The following is an 18,773-nucleotide window of genomic DNA, read 5'->3' as shown; positions in this document are numbered from 1 at the left end:
GTGTCGTGTGTTGCAGAAGATCATGGCTTTTATAACTTAAGAAACATAAGCTCCCCCAGTAAAACTCTTGATAATAAGTAGTTCCAAGGAGCAGATTCTCAGAGTTTACATTTTTTGGCTGGCTCTTTGATCTCAGGGTTTGGGGAAGCATGTGCAACTTAATCCATTACTTGAATTCCATCAGCACTTGGGAGTATGTTTCAGTGTTTTTCTCTGTGTTCGGAGATACCATCTGTACTTCAATACGTATTAAATTTACTGCTCTTGTGGCGTGTCCTTAAGAGGCAGTCTGCTTAATTATCCACGGAATTATCCTTGTAAAACTGAGTTGTGAATCAAATAGGGGGATTTGGAATTGAGGGAGTCTGCTGCCAATACTAAAAAAAACAGTGAAGCTGTTCAGAGTTACCAGGCAGTGTGAGTTGTGCTGTTTGGGTGGGCTGGCCTGCTCTTACACTAGCAGAAGCCGTAGATTTTTCAGTAGTACACTCGGAGTACACTCAAAACCTTTCTTGTGGTCTGTGACTGTTGTTATCCTTTAAACTTCTTGGAATGCTTTCCTCATGGCAATGGATACTTGTGTCTGTGTTTCCTCTTTGCTTCTTGTATTATTTAGTGTGTGTGTGTGTCAGTGTCTTTTTTTTTTCTTTCTTTTTCTTCTTCTCCTTCCCTTTCTTTTTCTTCTTCTCCTTCCCTTTCTTTTTCTTCTTCTCCTTCCCTTTCTTTTTCTTCTTCTCCTTCCCTTTCTTTTTCTTCTTCTCCTTCCCTTTCTTTTTCTTCTTCTCCTTCCCTTTCTTTTTCTTCTTCTCCTTCCCTTTCTTTTTCTTTTTCTTCCTTTACTGTTTTTTCCTTTTTCTCTCTAGGAGCAGCAGCTGACATGGATCTCTTCCTTCTGTTGTCTTTTCCTTCCACTAGATTTCATTTCCATATCCTTCCTACCTTACCAAAAGGCACCGTGTTTCTCAATCTGTTCCTGACCTTTCCACTGCATTAATCATTAGAGAATGCCTACCTGCTTCTCTTCTTCCAGCTTCCTTCTCTGATCCAATTTCTGCTAATTTCTTGGTAAGTATGCTAGGTGAGGAGTTAATTTGCTTCCCTTTTTTATAGGAGTCAGCTTTCCAGGTGACTGCTCACCTACCGTCTTCAGGTTAATAAGTAACTGTGAGATTCTGGTTTGCAGTCAGACATTGATGAAAATACAGAGTAGTAGCTAAGTACTGGTCTGATGAAGTACCACAGGAAACACACTTCTATGATGTTGTCTTTTAGAAAAGTAATTTGGATTTTTGTTGTTGTTCGAGTAATAATACTTGCATATTCTGCACTTCACGGAAGAGCTCTACCTGTATCTGTCAACAGTATCTCCTCTTCTGTAAAACGAGAGATGCATTCCTTGTCTTGGAACCTAAAGAGTGAATCATGCTGATACCCTCCATAGAAAATTGACAGTGTGACCAAGCCAGAGTTAGTTTTACTCACCCACGGTGCTGAAGCATGCTGATTTCTGGTTGGTGATAGTGCTTATGTACTAAGTTAGGAAAATTTTTAAACCATTAGGTTTTTGTGCTTCCTCCCTGGACACCCCACACCCACCCATATTTTCAGAGAAACTAATGTATGTCAACCAAGCTGATAAACCAACATAATGATAATACTTCATACAGTAACTTACGATTGCTTCTATTGCACAGAGTTGTGTGTTATTAAAACGGCAAAATTTTTTTCTGCGGTAGGTGTTTTCACCTTAGCAAGCATTTTCAGATACAGCCAGTTGCAACATGTCTATCTTTTTCATATCATCTTTGATAATTCATATATATTTATGTTCAGAAAGTGTTTGTTTTTGTTTTATTTCAGAGCCCATCCTTAGACCTTGATCTGAAGGGCGCTTGTGGGTGTATTTAACTTAGTTCATTGTGAATATTCCCACATATGTCGATCTTAATAAGCTTCCTCTTGGTGAAAAGCTAAGCATGTGCACAAGTCTTTGCAGGTCTGAGGCCTTTTCTCATTACTTTGTCCTTTTAGGTACACGTTATTAAGTCTATTGCAGAAAGGAACAGAGGAGGGAGAAGGGAAGTGATGCTATGAAGGCCCTGTACAATGGAAAGGATAATGGGCTTACGTTAATACATTTTTCTGTAACTACCCTATATTTTCTCTGAAAATCCATTTGAGGAATTTCAGCATAGTTTTGCTCAGTTTGTGGCACATTAATGGCGTTTTATTGTTTGCACTCTCATGATAACACAACTCTTCTTATTTTAATGCTGGTTTTGTATGCTAACCAGTGAAACTTTAGTATTTAAGAAATTAAGAGTATGTGGTGCACTGTTCACGCTGTTGGCATTCATTAGAAACTTTGCTGTAAAAAGATGAAAAAAAAATTGAAATAATGTCCACTGATTAGACAACTGTACTGTCTGGACGGGTGCATTTTCTCTTAGTTTATTAACTAATTTGTCATTCACCAAACATATCTTTAGGTTCTTTTAAAAAGCAGGTTTATAAATTTCATGTCTTTGAAAGTCTGTAGATTACCTTTTACTACAAAGGGCTGTATGTCAGTGTCAGTGCAGTACTTACTCTACATTTATCTGTGTTCCTAAAGTTCAGTGCAATGATATGCAGGCTTTAAAACACTTTCTTTGCTCTTTCATGTGTTTCATTACTCTAGTGTACCATCTAAACTAACACTTAGCTTAGAATTGCTAAAAGTGTTTTTTGGTGGATGAAAGTCTTGTTAGTTTTCCCTGTCTGTTTGTATTTAAAAATTGCCTCTGTATAGTTATGTTAACAGAGGAAGAACATTGTTTTTTCTTGTTTTAGGATTTCTAAAGAAGCTTTGATTGGTTTATATTTAGTTTGGGGTTTAAAGATGTTTTTCTGTAAGCATGGTACAGAGGGAGGGGAGTGGAAGTTGGTTTTATTTTTCTTGGATTTCTCCTTTCTTTGCATTTCGTAACCTGATCTTCAAATTAAAAAGAACAGCTTTTGTTCACCCAAAAGGGGACATGGATTTCTTTCCTTCCACAGAGAATAAAATTGGTAGGACATTTGGGATCCATACTGCTGAGAGAAGAACTGGAGAATAGGTTGCTATAGGTTGATTATTAATTTAGATTCTAATTGATTTTTTGTGGTGGCTGTGTATCAACCAAGCCATTATTAGGAATTTAAAAGAAAAGGGATTTTTTTCAGCAAAACAAAATGATGAAAACGTTAGAGTATGATATTTAGAATAATTTAGCATATAGGACGTTGATACATATAAAATGTTTATATGAATATTTCAAGCTATAGTACTGCTCAGGAAAAAATCAGGGAATAAATAAGTGCTGTGCAAAGAGTGAGTAAAGAATTGCTACAGAGAAAGTGATTGGAGCAATATTTCATAGAATCATAGAATCATTTATGTTGGAAAAGACCTTTAAGATCATCCAGTCCAACCATTAACCTACACTACCAAGTCCACACTAAACCAATCAAGGGTAGACTAGACTAAACCATGTCCCAAAGTGCCACATCTACCCGTTTTTTGAACACTTCCAGGGATGGTGACTCCACCACCTCTCTGGGCAGCCTGTTCCAATGCTTGGCTACCCTTTCCATGAAGAAATTTTTCCTAATTTCCAACCTAAACTTCCCCTGGCACAGCTTGAGCCCATTTCCTCTCGTCCTATCGCTAATTACATGGGAGAAGAGACCAACATCCACCTCACTACAACCTCCTTTCAGGTAGTTGTAGAGAGTGATAAGGTCTCCCCTCAGCCTCCTCTTCTATTTACTTGTATAAAGTACACTATTATTTTATTTTTTTCTATAATGACGTGTTTTCAGGCATATCTTTTTCACAGTCCCTGCTTGAACAGAAAAACTAAGATATTTTTAAAGCATTAATATTTCTCTCCTTCTGTGTGTTCACTGGTTTTGTACTGATTCACTGGGTTTGTAGTGTCAAGTATTTTTTAGACTGTAGCTGAGCCCTTATTTTCATATGAATAAATGACAGGCAGCTATAGAAACTTGGTATGTTTGCTCATTTTCTGTATTTATGGATTGCAGTAGAGTGCTAACCTCATAGCTGCTGAATAAATGTTGTGTTTCATGTAGTATCTGATAACTAGTTTTTGTGTTCTGGGTTTCCACTTACCTAAGTGCTTAAAGCAGCAGAATGTCTTAGGCATACCTACTAATGTCTTTCATCCCCTCTGACTATACCACAGGCAACATGAAGCACCATTTGAAAGCAATCTAATAAGTCAAGAAGTGATGCTAAAGCGTCAGGAAGAAGAAATGATGCAATTGCAAGCTAGAATGGCTCTCAGGCAGTCCCGACCTAACCTCTACCCAGGAGATGCAATTAAATCCTCAATGCTTGACATCACCAGAGATCCGCTGAGAGAAATAGCCCTGGAAACAGCCATGACACAAAGAAAACTGAGGGTAATGCCCTGATCTCAGGTGAAATCTTATTTTCATTGAAACATAGCAGTGTCTTGACTGAAACTCTAATATGTGGGATTCATAAACTGGGTCCTGTAATAAACAATAAACAGTCATCAACAGATTAAATACTACGTGTTTGGTGTTGCCCTGATAGGAAAGACCTACTCTCACAGGGTAAAATTCTGAGGTTTTGTGGCATTAGTGGCTACATAGCCTAAAGCAGTATCAAGAGATGCTAGAACATACAGCAAGCCTTGAATAAGATTGCATCAATTAAACAGTATAGCATCCTAACAAAGGTAAGGTGTAGTTTTCTCATGTATTCTGTGGTGGTTTCAACCACTTCGATTTGCATTTATTTCTATTAGTGGAATGTGGATGTGTCCCACCAGCATCAGAGGTTATTAAATGAACAAGTTGGGAAGGTAAAGAAAGGCAGAGAGGATTAATTCAGCCCTTGGCTTCACCCTGAATCGCTGTGTAAACTCCCCTTTCCTTTCCCAGCTGTCTTAGTATGTGGATGAAATACAAGATTACAGACAAAGAGGGAGACAGGTATAGGCAGAGTGGCTGATGTTTAGAAGAGATGATGGCTTGATGCCCTCTGCTGCTGCTTTCAGTGAATTGGATTTATTTTTTATTATTTTTTTTAAGGATGGGAAGACTCAGGTGAATTTGCTGTCCTAATCCAGGGTAATAGTTCCTGTATCTGTCTCCAGTCCATAGCACTCTGACCAGTTTGTGTAGGCTTTAACTAACCAGGTTCCCCCCTGGCCCTTGAGAGGTTTACGTGCAGATGTTTTACATACAGTACACAGTAGGTAGTAGTCAGTAGCCAATGAAGGTTTTCCCTCAAAAGGTGAATCTTGGGCCACTGTTTTTAATGTGGTATTGAAGTTGGTATTGTGCAGAGGACTTCCTTTAGCAGTTTGGACAGGTAACCTCCTATAATTTACAGGGTGAATTAGTAGAACATTTATTTGTCTGCAGGCAGGCAGAATTTGGCCAGATCTGTACTTGAACCCAGCAGATAGAATTAGGCTGAAACATTGTGGTCTTCAGGAGATGAGGCTTGTGTGTCACAGGCAGAGATTTGGCAAGGTGGAATTGCCACCAATGCAGAAAACCTTAGTAGTGTCGGGCAGTTGCTTACTGAGATAAGCCCAGATGGTCCCAATAAGCAACCCACACCCTGTATTTTAAAGGAAGACAAATAATATTACAGTGTTGGCTTTTTGCCCAGCAAAGGAAGGAAAATATGCGGAGTAATAATGTCACCAACACTGTAGCTTGCCGGTGGTATTTGGCACACATGCTGGCAAAATCAGGTTCTTTAGGCTTACCAGCTCATGGGAGGAATTCAGTACAATTTTCTAGTTTTGGCCTTTGGTACCTCTTTGGCATTTGCAGAGCAGGACTTAACTGTGCCTCAGTCTGTTGTTCCAGCAACACAGTGTTCATTCATACTCCTGTGATTTGCAGAATTTCTTTGGCCCTGAGTTTGTGAAAATGACGATTGAGCCATTCGTCTCCTTGGATCTGCCGAAGTCTATCTTGGTAAGAAAGGGGCTGTTCAGCAGTCAGTGGCAGGGGAAATATGTTAAACCAACAAATGCACTTTTATCACAAGTGTGAATGTTGGGATATTTTACTTCACAAAATACAGACTAAGAAAGGGAAGAATGATGACAGCAGGCGAAAAGTAAATGTAATGCTTCTAAGTGGGCAGAAGCTGGAACTGACCTGTGATACCAAAACGATATGTAAAGATGTCTTTGATATGGTTGTTGCCCATATTGGCTTGGTGGAGCATCACTTGTTTGGATTGGCTACGTTAAGAGGTAAGAATAATGATTTGATGTAGTTGACAGGTACAGAATAAGAAGAATTAGCTACATGGTGTTGAGAAGATAAGCAGAGACTGCCTGGCATCTACAAAACATTTAACTTTGAATTACACTCTCTTGGATTGGGGCAAAACACATTCCTCAATGAAGAACAACTTTGCACAATAAAATCCTACATTTGCCTGAGTAATGGCAGCTCATCTTGGGCAGCCTTTTCCCTTTGGTTGCCGAGTTTTCTTCCCAGCTTTGTGTTGCCTTCACTCTGACTAGTACCCCTCAGAGGACATGGAAGGGCTTTGGGTTCTGTTAATATGCCCTAGGCAATGTTACAGCCTTTTGTGGAGGCAGTTGGGATGCATAGGAAGGCCCCTTCTATAGACAGAGTTGCGTTAAGGGAAGAGTATTTGCTCCTGAGCTGTTAATTTTTTGCTGTTGGAAACAGACCAGAAGTTGGACTTCCCTACCCACCCCCACTGGGTAGAGGGCCATTATAGCAGAACTAATGTGTTCAGACCCAAGTTTCCTGTAAGCATGTCTCACAGGCTGTTGCAGAACTGCAGCGGTCAGAATAGTAGCATGAGATAGAAGCCCTTAGCAGCCCAAGAGCTTACTCTATCCATGGCAGGCTCCCAGTGCTCTTGGCAATTTAGAAGGCCTTGAAAACGTTTTGCAGAAATGTAAGTGGGACACAAGTAGTAAGGGAAGGGAGGAATGACAGATACTGGATTTCCTATGGAATAAGAAATTTGAAATTTTAAAGAAACCCTAGCTTCTATTTTGTAGCTGTCATGGAAGGTAACTTTTTTCTTTTTTTCTGTTCTTCACTGGTGTCTTCAGGATAACTATAAAATTATTTCTTCTGCCCATATTCAGTGTTCTCTTTAATAGCTCTTGTGCTTATAAGCCATTGTTAGTCAACAGAAAACCTTACTGCTCAAAACCAAATTTCAGAATTGTAAATCTGGTCTCGATCCTCTAGCTGGAGAAAATATTTGGTTTTAATGTTTTTACCCTTGTGCTTCCCTTTAACGTTCATGGCAGACAATGAATATTTCTTCGTTGATCCTGACGTAAAGCTAAGTAAAGTGGCTCCAGAAGGATGGAAAGAAGAACCGAAGAAAAAGAACAAGCCCCCTGTCAACTTCACTCTGTTTTTTCGCATAAAGTTTTTTGTGGATGATGTCAGTCTTATACAGTGAGTGTATGAAAAATTTTTTTTAACTCCTTAAGACCTAAATTTATGGACAGAAATTGGGTATTAATCAAATACTGGAAATTTGCTGTAACAGAAAGAGTACCAAAGATGGTGTGGGGTTTTTTGCGGTTTTTGTTTTATTTTCCTGTTCTAGGCATACGCTGACCTGTCACCAGTATTATCTACAGTTGCGGAAGGACATCCTGGAAGACAGGATGCACTGTGATGATGAGACAGCCTTATTATTAGCATCCCTAGCTCTCCAAGCTGAGTACGGAGATTACCAGGCAGAGGTACGCCATCAGTTTCATCTTTGAGAAGCTGTGCTCTTGCTGCTTAATTAAAGAATGGACTGTGAGCTGCCATACATGCTTCACAGCTCTGCCCTGGACTGGAAGCTCAGTTGACACGCTGTTGGCAGGTTTTGCTGTGGGCAAGTTTTCTTTTAGTCTAACACAGGGCTATTGCAGAATCTAGTTCAAGATCTGGGTGTTGAGACCTCTCTCTTCAGTGGAAGTAGAGTCAGGCTTGAATAGGAAGAAACCATACGTGAAATCAAGCTCTGGGTCAGGGTTGAGATTCTGAATCCCTCCTTTTACTCAGCTGTAATGTACAATTCTCTGTAAAATGAACGTTTATGCTTCATTTGTGCTCATAGAGTAGTATATGGAGATGCCACCACAAAAATGTTTCGTGTTGTAGGTGCATGGCATGTCATATTTCAGACTAGAACACTATGTCCCGGCTAGAGTGATGGAGAAACTAGATCTGTCCTACATCAAGGAAGAGCTGCCAAAATTGCATAGCACTTACGCGGGTGCATCTGAAAAAGAGACAGAGTTAGAATTTTTGAAGGTAAGTGTGCAGCAGTTTGCTTTCTTAATCTGTGACTTAAGAAATTCCATGTGGGGATATGGGTACATGGACTTCAAGTGAAAGCACAGGAAAACAGCTCAGTTTCTGAATAACACTGAAGGGAAGAAAGCTGAAAAGATCTTCTCAAAAGCCAGATCATTCAAGTGAAAAGAAATGGTAATAAATGGGATGGTAGTCCTTTCACTTTTTTTTTCCCAATCAGTAGTCTTCCTGCTTTAGCTCAAACTAGTTAGAAGCAACTATTGATCCTTGTGTTTACTCTAAAGGAAGATGTGATTGTGAGGCAGCATGCCCTGCATTCCCTACGTCTTTTGTTCTTTCTGTTGAGGGGAAAAAAGAAAATTAAATTATGAAAAGTTTTGGTACAGCTAATAGTGTTCATGGTGCTTGATATGAAGCGAGCCAGAAATGGACTTCCTTGTGCAGGTACTATGTAAGATGATAGAAAAAGTATAATCACAGATATATTTGGTTTATTCTAAAAGGACCCATTAAGAAATGTAATTATGGGGTTTGTTGCTGTTGCTTATGAGAGAATGATCAGGTCCTGCCTTGATGCAATGGCTGCAAACGTGTTCAGGGGGTGATGGTTTGCTGCTGGGACACTGCATAACCGTTACAGTTTAATTCCACAGTCACACTGTAGTTCCACAGTCTCTTTGAGAAGGTGATGGAAGAGGCACTCAGCTGACTTGCCCCTTCTAAGGCTGTTGCTCATTTGGCAGAAGTGTTCTTGTAACTTAACCACAACCTAGCAAGGGTAGGGGACTTGATCCTAGCTAAACCTAGTCTGACTGGGGGTGGGGTGCAGAGAGCAGTTAGATCCCTCATTTGATTCATTACATCAATCCCTTATGCCAGTACTGAAGAGACAGCAGGAGTGAATGACTGGGAGTGCAGAGTGAGTGATACTGCATCTTTTGGCAGTTAGATGCCTTAATGTGGTCACAGAATTGCAGTGTTAATCTAATTCTGTGTTTAAGAAATGTGTCAATAACAAGCGCATCTGGCTAGTTACAGTTCGTTGCCAATAATTGGTTTGTGTAAGTTTGATTTACTCACAGGCATTATTGATTCATGCTTTCATTGTTTGATTTTAATAAATGCTAGGTTCGGTTGCCGTAGTGTTTGGCAGGCCAAGAGATACTACCAAGACTTATAACCCTCCAGAGCAGCTGATGTGTCTCTGTTGTAACACCTGTAAACTGTATAAGTGGAATCACCAGGCACAGAGGAATATTCTTTTCTAAAATTCATATATATATATGCATATATTACAATATTTATATAGAGGTACAGTATTTATATAGAGGTATAAAAAAACTTGTAATAGCTTTAACTTCATATTCTTAGAAGTTTCATTGCATTGATCTGTACAGTTGTGTCAGAGGCTCACAGAATATGGGGTTCATCTTCATCATGTGTTGCCTGAGAAGAGATCCCAAACAGGTATCCTTCTGGGAGTATGCTCCAAAGGAGTTGTTATTTTTGAAGTTCACAATGGTGCCCGCACACCTGTACTACGCTTCCCATGGAGAGAGACAAAGAAAATATCCTTTAGTGTAAGTGGGTCTCTTTTCCTCTGTCTGTGTGTACATGTCTATATTTGTATCTCCAGATACAAGTTTTGTCTGTTTGTTATTTTTGCAAATTAAGCTGCTGTTTTACAGCATAACCTGACTACATTTTGTGTGGCTGAGCTGTGCTGTATTATGGGATTGAAATAGTTTTGATGTTTTAAAGATATTTTTTTTTTCCTCCTTTTTGCATTCTTGCATTCTCTGCTGCTGAGGTTCCAGCCTCAGAAGAGAGTTTAGCATCTGTGTTTTGGCAAACCTGTATTGATGTGAAACATGGCTTCCCTGCCTTCTAAGGAAAGAGCTATTACGAAGATAAATCATGGTGTTTCTCATGGCCAGAGCTTCTCCCCTTGCTATTTACTGCATTTCTGGGCAATCTGCCCATGCTGCCATATGGGACATGGGTAGTGAAGGAGCACCAGAGTGAGAACCCTGCATTAGAGGACTGGGTACTGGCAAATGCCAGTACTCAGTGTAACTAGGAGATGCACCTATGTTGCCATTAAGTTGTTGTATTTCCAAGAGCAGTTAAGTTAAATGATAATGAATGACAGGGGCTGACACTTGATCTGGACAATACCAGCCAACTTTACCATATCGTTACAGTATCGATACGTATACCATAATCTGGTGTTCATGTGTCAGTTTGTAATGAGGTATTGGGCTTCAAATGCTTACCTTTATACAGGTATTGAAAACAGTACTTCTAACTGTCTGATACCTTATTGAAAAGCTATAGCCTGTTTCATCTGTGATACGATTTTCACTAGAATCGGTAAATTGAAGTTTAAAAATTACTGAAAAGATAAATTTAAGACCTGGAACATTAACTGATAGATTTCATAATTAGATGGGCATCTAGTTCTTTTTCTCTTGAGTGGCAGCACCCCTTGTGACTTCTTCGGAGGCTTTTGAAAACCCCATCCTGCAAAATGTAATAGTACTGGTTGTCATTAGTCAGCACTAACAGTAACAGGGACGGATTAATAATAAAGTACCATCTCAGCTAGCCCAGAAAGTAGCTTTAAAGTGCTACTTTGGAAATCTCAAATTACTTTAAACCCCAGTTTTAACAGAAATCTTTCCCATCAGTGCATTTTGCTTCAGGGAAGTTTGAATGCTGTAACTGTGCACAAGCAAATACAAAATTCTTTGTAGGCTAAAAGAAATCATTGTTTCAACTTTTTTCTTTCTCCATTGTGTAGAAGAAGAAAATAACTTTGCAGAACATGTCAGATGGTATCAAGCATGCGTTTCAGACTGACAGTAGTAAGACTTGCCAGTACCTTTTGCATCTCTGCTCTTCCCAGCATAAGTTCCAACTACAGATGAGAACCAGGCAGAGCAACCAAGACACTCAGGACATTGGTAAGGACTGTGATGCTGTGTTGGTTTTTAATAGCAATCTGTATGTATTTTTTTAAGGAGAAAAACTGAACTTGAGCTTCAGTAATTCTGCTGAGTGCTACGTATGTGTAGCTCTACATTTGGAGGGTTTATACCATAAAGAGAATCTACTAGCCAAGTTTGTTTAGGTTTTGTAAGGGGAAAAAAAGAGTTGGCAGATCACACAGAGCTGGCACACAGCAGCTCCTCTAAAATAAAAGGAATCTAGAAATATCTAGTACTAATAGTACTTTCCCATTTGATTAATGGCTTTTGGCTTTTTTCAGAAAGAACTTGAAGATACATCAATACTAGGATTTTTACCTTTTACTTAATGTGAAATGAATTGGTTTGATAACATGGAATTACAGATAAAATGGTGTGATCATGTGAGGGCAAATACAATACATCATTTCACGATGCTGCATCTGTAAGCTGTGGGTGTAGCTGTCTTTATTCCATTTAACGTTTGGTGGACCTTGTAAGGAACAACACTGCTCATCAGTTTTCTTCAGAAGTGCCATCTAATTTGTGTGTATAATAGAAAATACAAAGGTGGTCTTTTTAGAAAATATTAATTGGAGAATGCAGTAATTGAAAAAAACCTCCATACTAATTTTTTCATACTAATTTCTTGACTATTTGGAGCAGAGCTCACTTGGCTGGCTGGCTTTCAGCGCAGCCTGGAAGTGCTGGTCAGTCTGCCTGCTCATTCTTTCTTTGTTCTCGGTTTTTATCTGTCTGCATTCCAGTTGCTGTTAATGCAGATTTCCACCAGCATAGAGTTTGACCCCATTGCTGTGGAGATTGTGATTTCTAATTAAAAAAAAAAAAAAGTGGGGGGGGGGGGGGGGGAGGGCGGGAAGGCAAGTGGCAACTATGCAGCCTTTTTTCTATTCTGTTGTGCTCAACCAACTTAGTGCAAAGAAATAGGACCAAGTGACTTAAAGCCTTTGTGCCATTCTCTTAGTACTTGCTTATCCTGAATTGCAAAGAAAACCAGTACATGAAAGGCTTTCTTGGCTAGGCAAGCTTGGTTGCTCTTACAGATGCAGTATGTGTTGTGCTTTGGGAGTCTGGAAAATGATAGTTTGCTTCTGTGCAGTGCAGATCACTTGGAGTTCAGAGCCCTTATAATGTCAGTAAAAACTGGTGGTTGGAAGCACTCAGCAAAACAGTAAAGGGCAGATGACAATATTATTAACTCAAGGCTGATCACCACAGGAAGTGTATGTTTTGAAGGTTCCTTACTTAAGGACCAATTCTGGGTTAACAGCACAGTGAACACAAGCATGTGCCTGTAACGCTTGCAGTGTTGGTGGGGTAGAGTAGCAGATTTCAGAAGATTAGTATGTTTTGGAAGATTCTTTGGAAATACACTGTATTACAGTGTTTTGCAAGGCTCACCTTGATTTCGGCCAATGAATGGAGAAAATATTTTGAGACAAGGGAGAAAGTCTGGAATGCATAGTGATGGTGAACAAATTTTCATGGAACGTAACAACAGAGCATGGAGGCATAACGGAGAGCACTTTATAGCCCTTGTCATGTACCATGACTTGTTTTTCACTACTTGCACAATGTCTTCAGTGACCTGGGAGAAACCGTTTTAACACATGTAAATCTAATAGAAAGAATTAGGCTTGGAAAATAAAAGGAAAATGTCTCTTGAATAACATTCATGACATAATATGAGATTGGAGGCAACCTGGGCTGCAGTGATCATGCATTGGTGGAGTTCACGCTCCTGAGGGATATGGGAAAAGTGAGGAGTGGAGTCAGGACCCTAAATTTTAGAGAAGCAAATTTCTAGCTCTTCGAGGAGTTAGTCAGGAAGACCCCCTGGGAAAAGGTCCTCGGGGACAAGGGAACAGAACAGAGCTGGTAGATCTTTAAGGACACCTTCCATAGAGCGCGAGAGCTCTCAGTCCCCAGGTGTAAGAAATCAGGCAAGGAAGGGAAGAGACCAGCATGGCTGAGTCGAGACCTGCTTGCTGGTCAAGCTAAAGAGCAAGAGGGAACTGCACAGGCAGTGGAAGCAGGGACAGCTGTCCTGGGAAGAGTACAAGGAAGCTGCCCGGTTGTGTAGGGATGGGGTCAGGAAGGCCAAGGAAGGCATGGCTGGAGGTGAATTTGGCAAGGGATATAAAGAATAACAAGAAGGGCTTCTACAGGTATGTCAACCAGAAAAGGAAGGTTAAAGAAAGCATACCCCCCCCGATGAACAAGAATGCCAACTTAGTATCAACAGATGAGGAGCAGGCTGAGGTACTCAACAACTTTTTTTGCCTCAGTCTTCACCGGCAACCTCTCTCCTCACCCCTCCCAAATCAATGGACCGCAAGATGGGGACCAGGGGGGTAAAGCCCCTCCCACTGTAAGGGAAGATCAGGTTCGAGACCACCTGAGGAACCTCAATGTACACAAGTCTATGGGACCTGATGAGATGCATCCCAGAGTCCTGAGGGCATTGGCTGATGTAGTTGCCAAGCCACTCTGCATAATATTTGAAAAGTTATGGCAGTCAGGTGAAGTCCCTGGTGACTGGAAAAAGGGCAATGTTTTGCCCATTTTTAAAAAGAAAGGAGGACCCTGGGAACTACCGACCTGTCAGCCTCACCTCTGTGCCTGGGAAGATCGTGGAACAGATCCTCCTAGAAGCTATGCTAAAGCACATGGAGGACAGGGAGGTGATTCGAGACAGCCAGCATGGCTTCAACAAGGGCAAGTCCTGCCTGACCAACCTAGTGGTTTTCTATGAAGGAGTGGCTGCATCAGTGGACAAGGGGAAAGCCATGGATGTCATCTATTTAGACTTCTGTAAAGCGTTCAACACAGTCCCCCACAACATCCTTCTCTCTAAATTGGGGAGATATGGATTTGATGGGTGGACTGGATAAAGAATTGGTTGGATGGTTGCATCCAGAGGGTAGTGGTCAATGGCTCGATGTCCACGTGGAGACCGGTGACAAGTAGAATCGCTCAGGGGTCCGTACTGGGACCAGTGCTATTTAACATCTTCATCAATGACACAGACAGTGGGATCGAGTGCACCCTCAGCAAGTTTGCAGACGACACCAAGCTGAGTGGTGCAGCTGACATGCCAGGAGGATGAGATGTCATCCAGAGGGACCTGGACAAGCTGGAGAGGTGGGCCTCTGTGAACCTCATGAGGCTCAACAAGGCCAAGTGCAAGGTCTTGCACCTGGGACGGGGCAACCCTCCATATCAATACAGCTGGGGGATGAAGGGATTGAGAGCAGCCCTGTGGAGAAGGACTTGGGGGTTCCTGGTAGATGAAAAGCTGGACATGAGCCAGCGATGTGCACTTGCAGCCCAGAAAGCCAACCGAATCCTGGGCTGCATCAAAAGAAGCGTGTCCAGCAGGTCGAGGGAGGTGATTCTGCCCCTCTACTCTGCTCTGGTGAGACCTCACCTGCAGTACTGCGTCCAGCTCTGGAGCCCTCAGCACAAGAAGGACATGGACCTGTTGGAGCAGGTCCAGAGGAGGGCCACAAAAATGATCTGAGGGCTGGAGCACCTCTCCTACAAGGCCAGGCTGAGGGTGTTGGGGTTGTTCAGCCTGGAGAAGAGCAGGCTGCAGGGAGACCTTCTTGTAGCCTTTCAGTACTTAAAGGGGGGGCCTATAGGAAGGATGGGGAAAATCTTTTTAGCAAGGCCTGTTGTGACAGGACAAGGAATAATGGTTTTAAACTAAAGGAGGATAGGTTTAGACTGGATATAAGGAAGACATTTTTTATAATGAGGGTGGTGAAGCACTGGAATGGGTTGCCCAGAAGAGGTAGTGGAGGCCCCATCCCTAGAAATGTTGAAGGTCATGTTGGATGGGGCTCTGAGCAACCTGATGTAGCTGAAGCTGTCCCTGCTCACTGCAAGGGGGTTGGGCTAGATGATCTCTAAAGGTTCCTTCCAACCCAAAGCATTCTATGATTCTTTCTGCATGAATAGAAAGAAACTTTTTTTAAAAAAATAAAAAAGGAAAAGAAAAAATACTAGCAGTGTGTACATAAGAAAGGAGATAAGGTATAACATGAGGAATGGTGGTTTCTTTTTTGCACAGCTTCTGTGGCCATGCAGTAAACAGAACCAAGCACTGAGTTTTAAGATGGATGTTTGGGTTCCTGAAAGGGCATATAGAAAACCACAAAGATGAAGTGAAGGTTAAGTCAGCCTTACGAAGGACGAGTTTTGAGCACATGGCAATTTTCAGTTAAGGGGTTGGCAGAAGGTGTGAAAGGCCTAATGTCTGTATAGATAATGATGTGAAAGTATTAATCTGAAATCCATAGGGAAATCCTGTTCGGTGTTTGCAGAGGACAAGTACGACATCAAGAGATCTTAAAATATTTTATTAAGGTACTCTTCCCCAGGATGAGAACACAACAGGAGCAAGTGTCTTTGGTAGCTTGTGTCAGAGTCAGGAAACTGAGATTTGTGGATCTCTGATCTTGTCAACCGAAACCATACTTTTGTAGCTCGTCTAGTCTGTGTGGTGGCTATGGCTAGAGGAGGTATTTGGTGTGGGTAAGGAAGTGGTAGTTGTATACTAATTCACTTTTAAAGAAGACAAAAAAATACCTTCCACAACTAAATCTTCTCAGTCTTTATGCCTGTTACAGGGAAAGCATGAGTTACTGTTGCACTTCATTCCTGCCCTAGGTATTGGAGGAAAGAATGTCTTTTGGAATGGCTGAGGTCACATTTGCCAAATACACTCTTTAAATACTTCATCATTTAGTAAAGCTAATGGATGATGTGTACCAAAAAGTAGCATCTTCCTTTTGAGTTACAGTGCAGCTTCCTAAAGCAGCTTAATTCTTAGCTGTATGTAGAGTTTAAAAAAAACACTAGTTAACCCTAAATCAGAAATATATATATAGTTGAGGATTGATTTTCCTTAGACTTCCCTGTGAACTGACTCCAAGACATCAGTGAAGTTTATGAAGGGTTCAGATGGCCTGATTTCCTTTAAAGGCTCTAACCAGCAAACATGTTGCCGCAGCTTATCAAGTTTCTGTGTGAGAGCCAAGCCACAGGAACTTAACTGCTAGCCTTAGGAGGCAGTTAGGCTAATAGCAAAGAGCCCTGCTCAGCTTTGCTCTGAATTAAAAGTGGGTTAGGCTAAGTTGTATTATCTTGCATTTGCTTTCAGCTAGGAACATCCACCCAGACAGTTCCCACGACTCAGCTGACAGTAATTTAATTACAATCCAAAACCTGTTTCTCTCTGCTACTTAAGGGAATCCTAGTTCATGAGTCAAAAAGTCTGGCAAACCCCAGTCAAGGCTTTCTGTTCTGTCCTAAAACATTTAGGATGTTTCTGGCAGGGGAAGCCCCCAAGTGCACCTGAATGAACTGATGCTCTTTAACCAGGTAGAGATGCTGCCAAGCCCCCACAACTTTGCAACTGTACTGTAAGAGTGTCAGGGACTCATGCAAATAAAATTAAGCAACGAATGGATGGAAGTTTAGGATCTGATAGTGTAGAGGTGGGGGAGCCCTTTTTGTTCAAATTCTGGAAAAGACTTGTTAAAGGAAGTGTAGTCTTCCAGGTCACTTGGCCTGAGGATATTATTTGATTTGCAGAGAGAGATGATGTGCCTGTATATAAGGCACAGCAGTTTAACAGGGACTGAGTCTTTGTACTAATAAGGGGGTAATATTCTGCTGTTCTGTGGTTTTGGACTTCAGTGCAGTAGATGGTCAGGTTAGTGTAATGTCATGAACTCCCTCGCTTCCTGAGCAAACTACATGGTGGTTGTTTATAGGTACCTGATGATGGTGTATACTTCTGAGCATCTAGAGAAAATATGCTTTGTGTGAGCTGGTTTTTTAAAATGCATGCTTTACACAAGCAGGTCACACTAGCTCTGCTCTGTAACTTAACATTTGTTTGTTTTTTGTTTAAAAAAAAAAAAAATCCACAGAAAGGGCTTCATTTAGGAGCCTAAACCTTCATGCAGACTCTGTCAAAGGTTTCAACATGGGACGAGCAATCAGTACTGGTAGCCTGGCCAGCAGCACTTTGAACCGACTTGCCGTTCGACCTCTCTCTGTTCAAGCAGAGATTCTGAAGAGGCTATCCTGCTCTGAGCTCTCACTCTTCCAGCCACTTCCTGGCTCTTCAAAGGACAAGAATGAGAAGACTCCCTGGGAGGAAAGACCCAGGGTTATGAGCAAGTCATTTCATGATCTGAGTCAAAGCCACATCTCGGTTTACCCCCCAAGGAAAAATATTATTACTGCTTTGGACTCTTCCCCCCAAAAAATAGAAGACATAATGGGAAGAGTCTTTCAGCAAATGCCAAAATTTGATACTGGATCAACAGCGGGAGCATTAAAACTGAGCAAGTAAGAGTCTCTTTGACTGCCCTGCAATATCTTTATGTACAGTCAATGTACATTTTGCATGATTTTTGATTTATTATTCATACCATTATTTTATTACATTGATCCTTCCCTTCCCTCTCCCAACTTCCTCTTCCATCTGTCTGGTTCCCCTTCTCTCCTTCTCCCCTTTAAGTTCAAAATCTCATGCAGGTTTAAGTAGAAGCCCTGAAAGAAAGAAAAATGAATCAGACTCATCATCCATTGAAGATACCGGTCAAGCCTACGTTGTAGGTCAGCATGCAAAAAATAATATTGCTGTATTTACTAACTAACCTCTAAAATTGCTTTGGGCATAATGCTTTGATGTATTTATTAACTGATGGTAGTATTTTTTATTTGAAAGAGGGAGCAGAGTATGACATGTTAAAGTAATCCAGGCCAATTGCCTGTTGTTCCTGAATAATTGTTAGAATGAATCAAAAAAATCCTCCTTTGGACAAAACCAGTCTGTACACAGGTGTGCAAAGTATTAGTACTTGGCAGTAAAAGCTGTTTCAGAAAACATCTTCCATTTTGTCACTTCAGAGTGCCATTTTATTGTATGGATCTTTTATTAATGTGCTGGTCTTCACAGTCTGTTTGTCAAGCTTGAACTTTTTTAAGTTTTCTGTGGAAAGGGTGTAGGGGAGTGATTATTTTTGGAAGTGGACTCAGTTTGGCGTAAGCTGGCTATTGGCTAGTACCTCTGAGCAGTAACTGCACAGTTCTTTTTTGTTTGGTCTCATTTGGATATAATAAATTAAGTACAATTTTTTTGCAGTGTGTTGGGTGTTTCACAAAAACACTCTTGTAATGAGCTAAGCCAGATGTGCTTGCTTCATTTTCTTGGCAAGGATTGGATTGCACATAAATAGTCTTACTAGGCAGTAAAAATACAGAGTTCACATTTTAAAAAAAAAAAAAGATTCAGAGCACCTAAATAGACTTAAGCTCGCACATTGGATTATTGTACATTATTTTTTAATATCTGCGTGTCATCAGTTTCTGGTTATAGGAGGTTTCCTGTTATAATAGTAGAAGCTACAA

The 18,773-nt window shown here is 40.9% G+C and overlaps 1 protein-coding gene across 1 annotated transcript in view; it reads left to right on the top strand.

The window, feature by feature from the left end:
* The window catches only part of PTPN13 (protein tyrosine phosphatase non-receptor type 13), a 101,369-nt gene that overhangs the window by 50,797 nt on the left and 31,799 nt on the right, over positions 1–18,773 (top strand). The window contains exons 9-18 of the mRNA XM_075708877.1: positions 4,230–4,449; positions 5,935–6,009; positions 6,119–6,293; positions 7,341–7,494; positions 7,649–7,787; positions 8,197–8,349; positions 9,750–9,932; positions 11,156–11,318; positions 17,285–17,708; positions 17,881–17,978. Of these exons, the coding sequence (XP_075564992.1) occupies positions 4,230–4,449; positions 5,935–6,009; positions 6,119–6,293; positions 7,341–7,494; positions 7,649–7,787; positions 8,197–8,349; positions 9,750–9,932; positions 11,156–11,318; positions 17,285–17,708; positions 17,881–17,978 (1,784 nt within the window). The remainder of the gene's footprint in view (positions 1–4,229; positions 4,450–5,934; positions 6,010–6,118; positions 6,294–7,340; positions 7,495–7,648; positions 7,788–8,196; positions 8,350–9,749; positions 9,933–11,155; positions 11,319–17,284; positions 17,709–17,880; positions 17,979–18,773) is intronic.

This window comes from Pelecanus crispus, chromosome 4 (genome assembly GCF_030463565.1).
Source record: "Pelecanus crispus isolate bPelCri1 chromosome 4, bPelCri1.pri, whole genome shotgun sequence".
Taxonomy (NCBI): domain Eukaryota; kingdom Metazoa; phylum Chordata; class Aves; order Pelecaniformes; family Pelecanidae; genus Pelecanus; species Pelecanus crispus.
The sequence above is the reverse complement of the archived record's forward strand: the minus strand, read 5'-3'. Positions and strand labels throughout refer to the sequence as shown.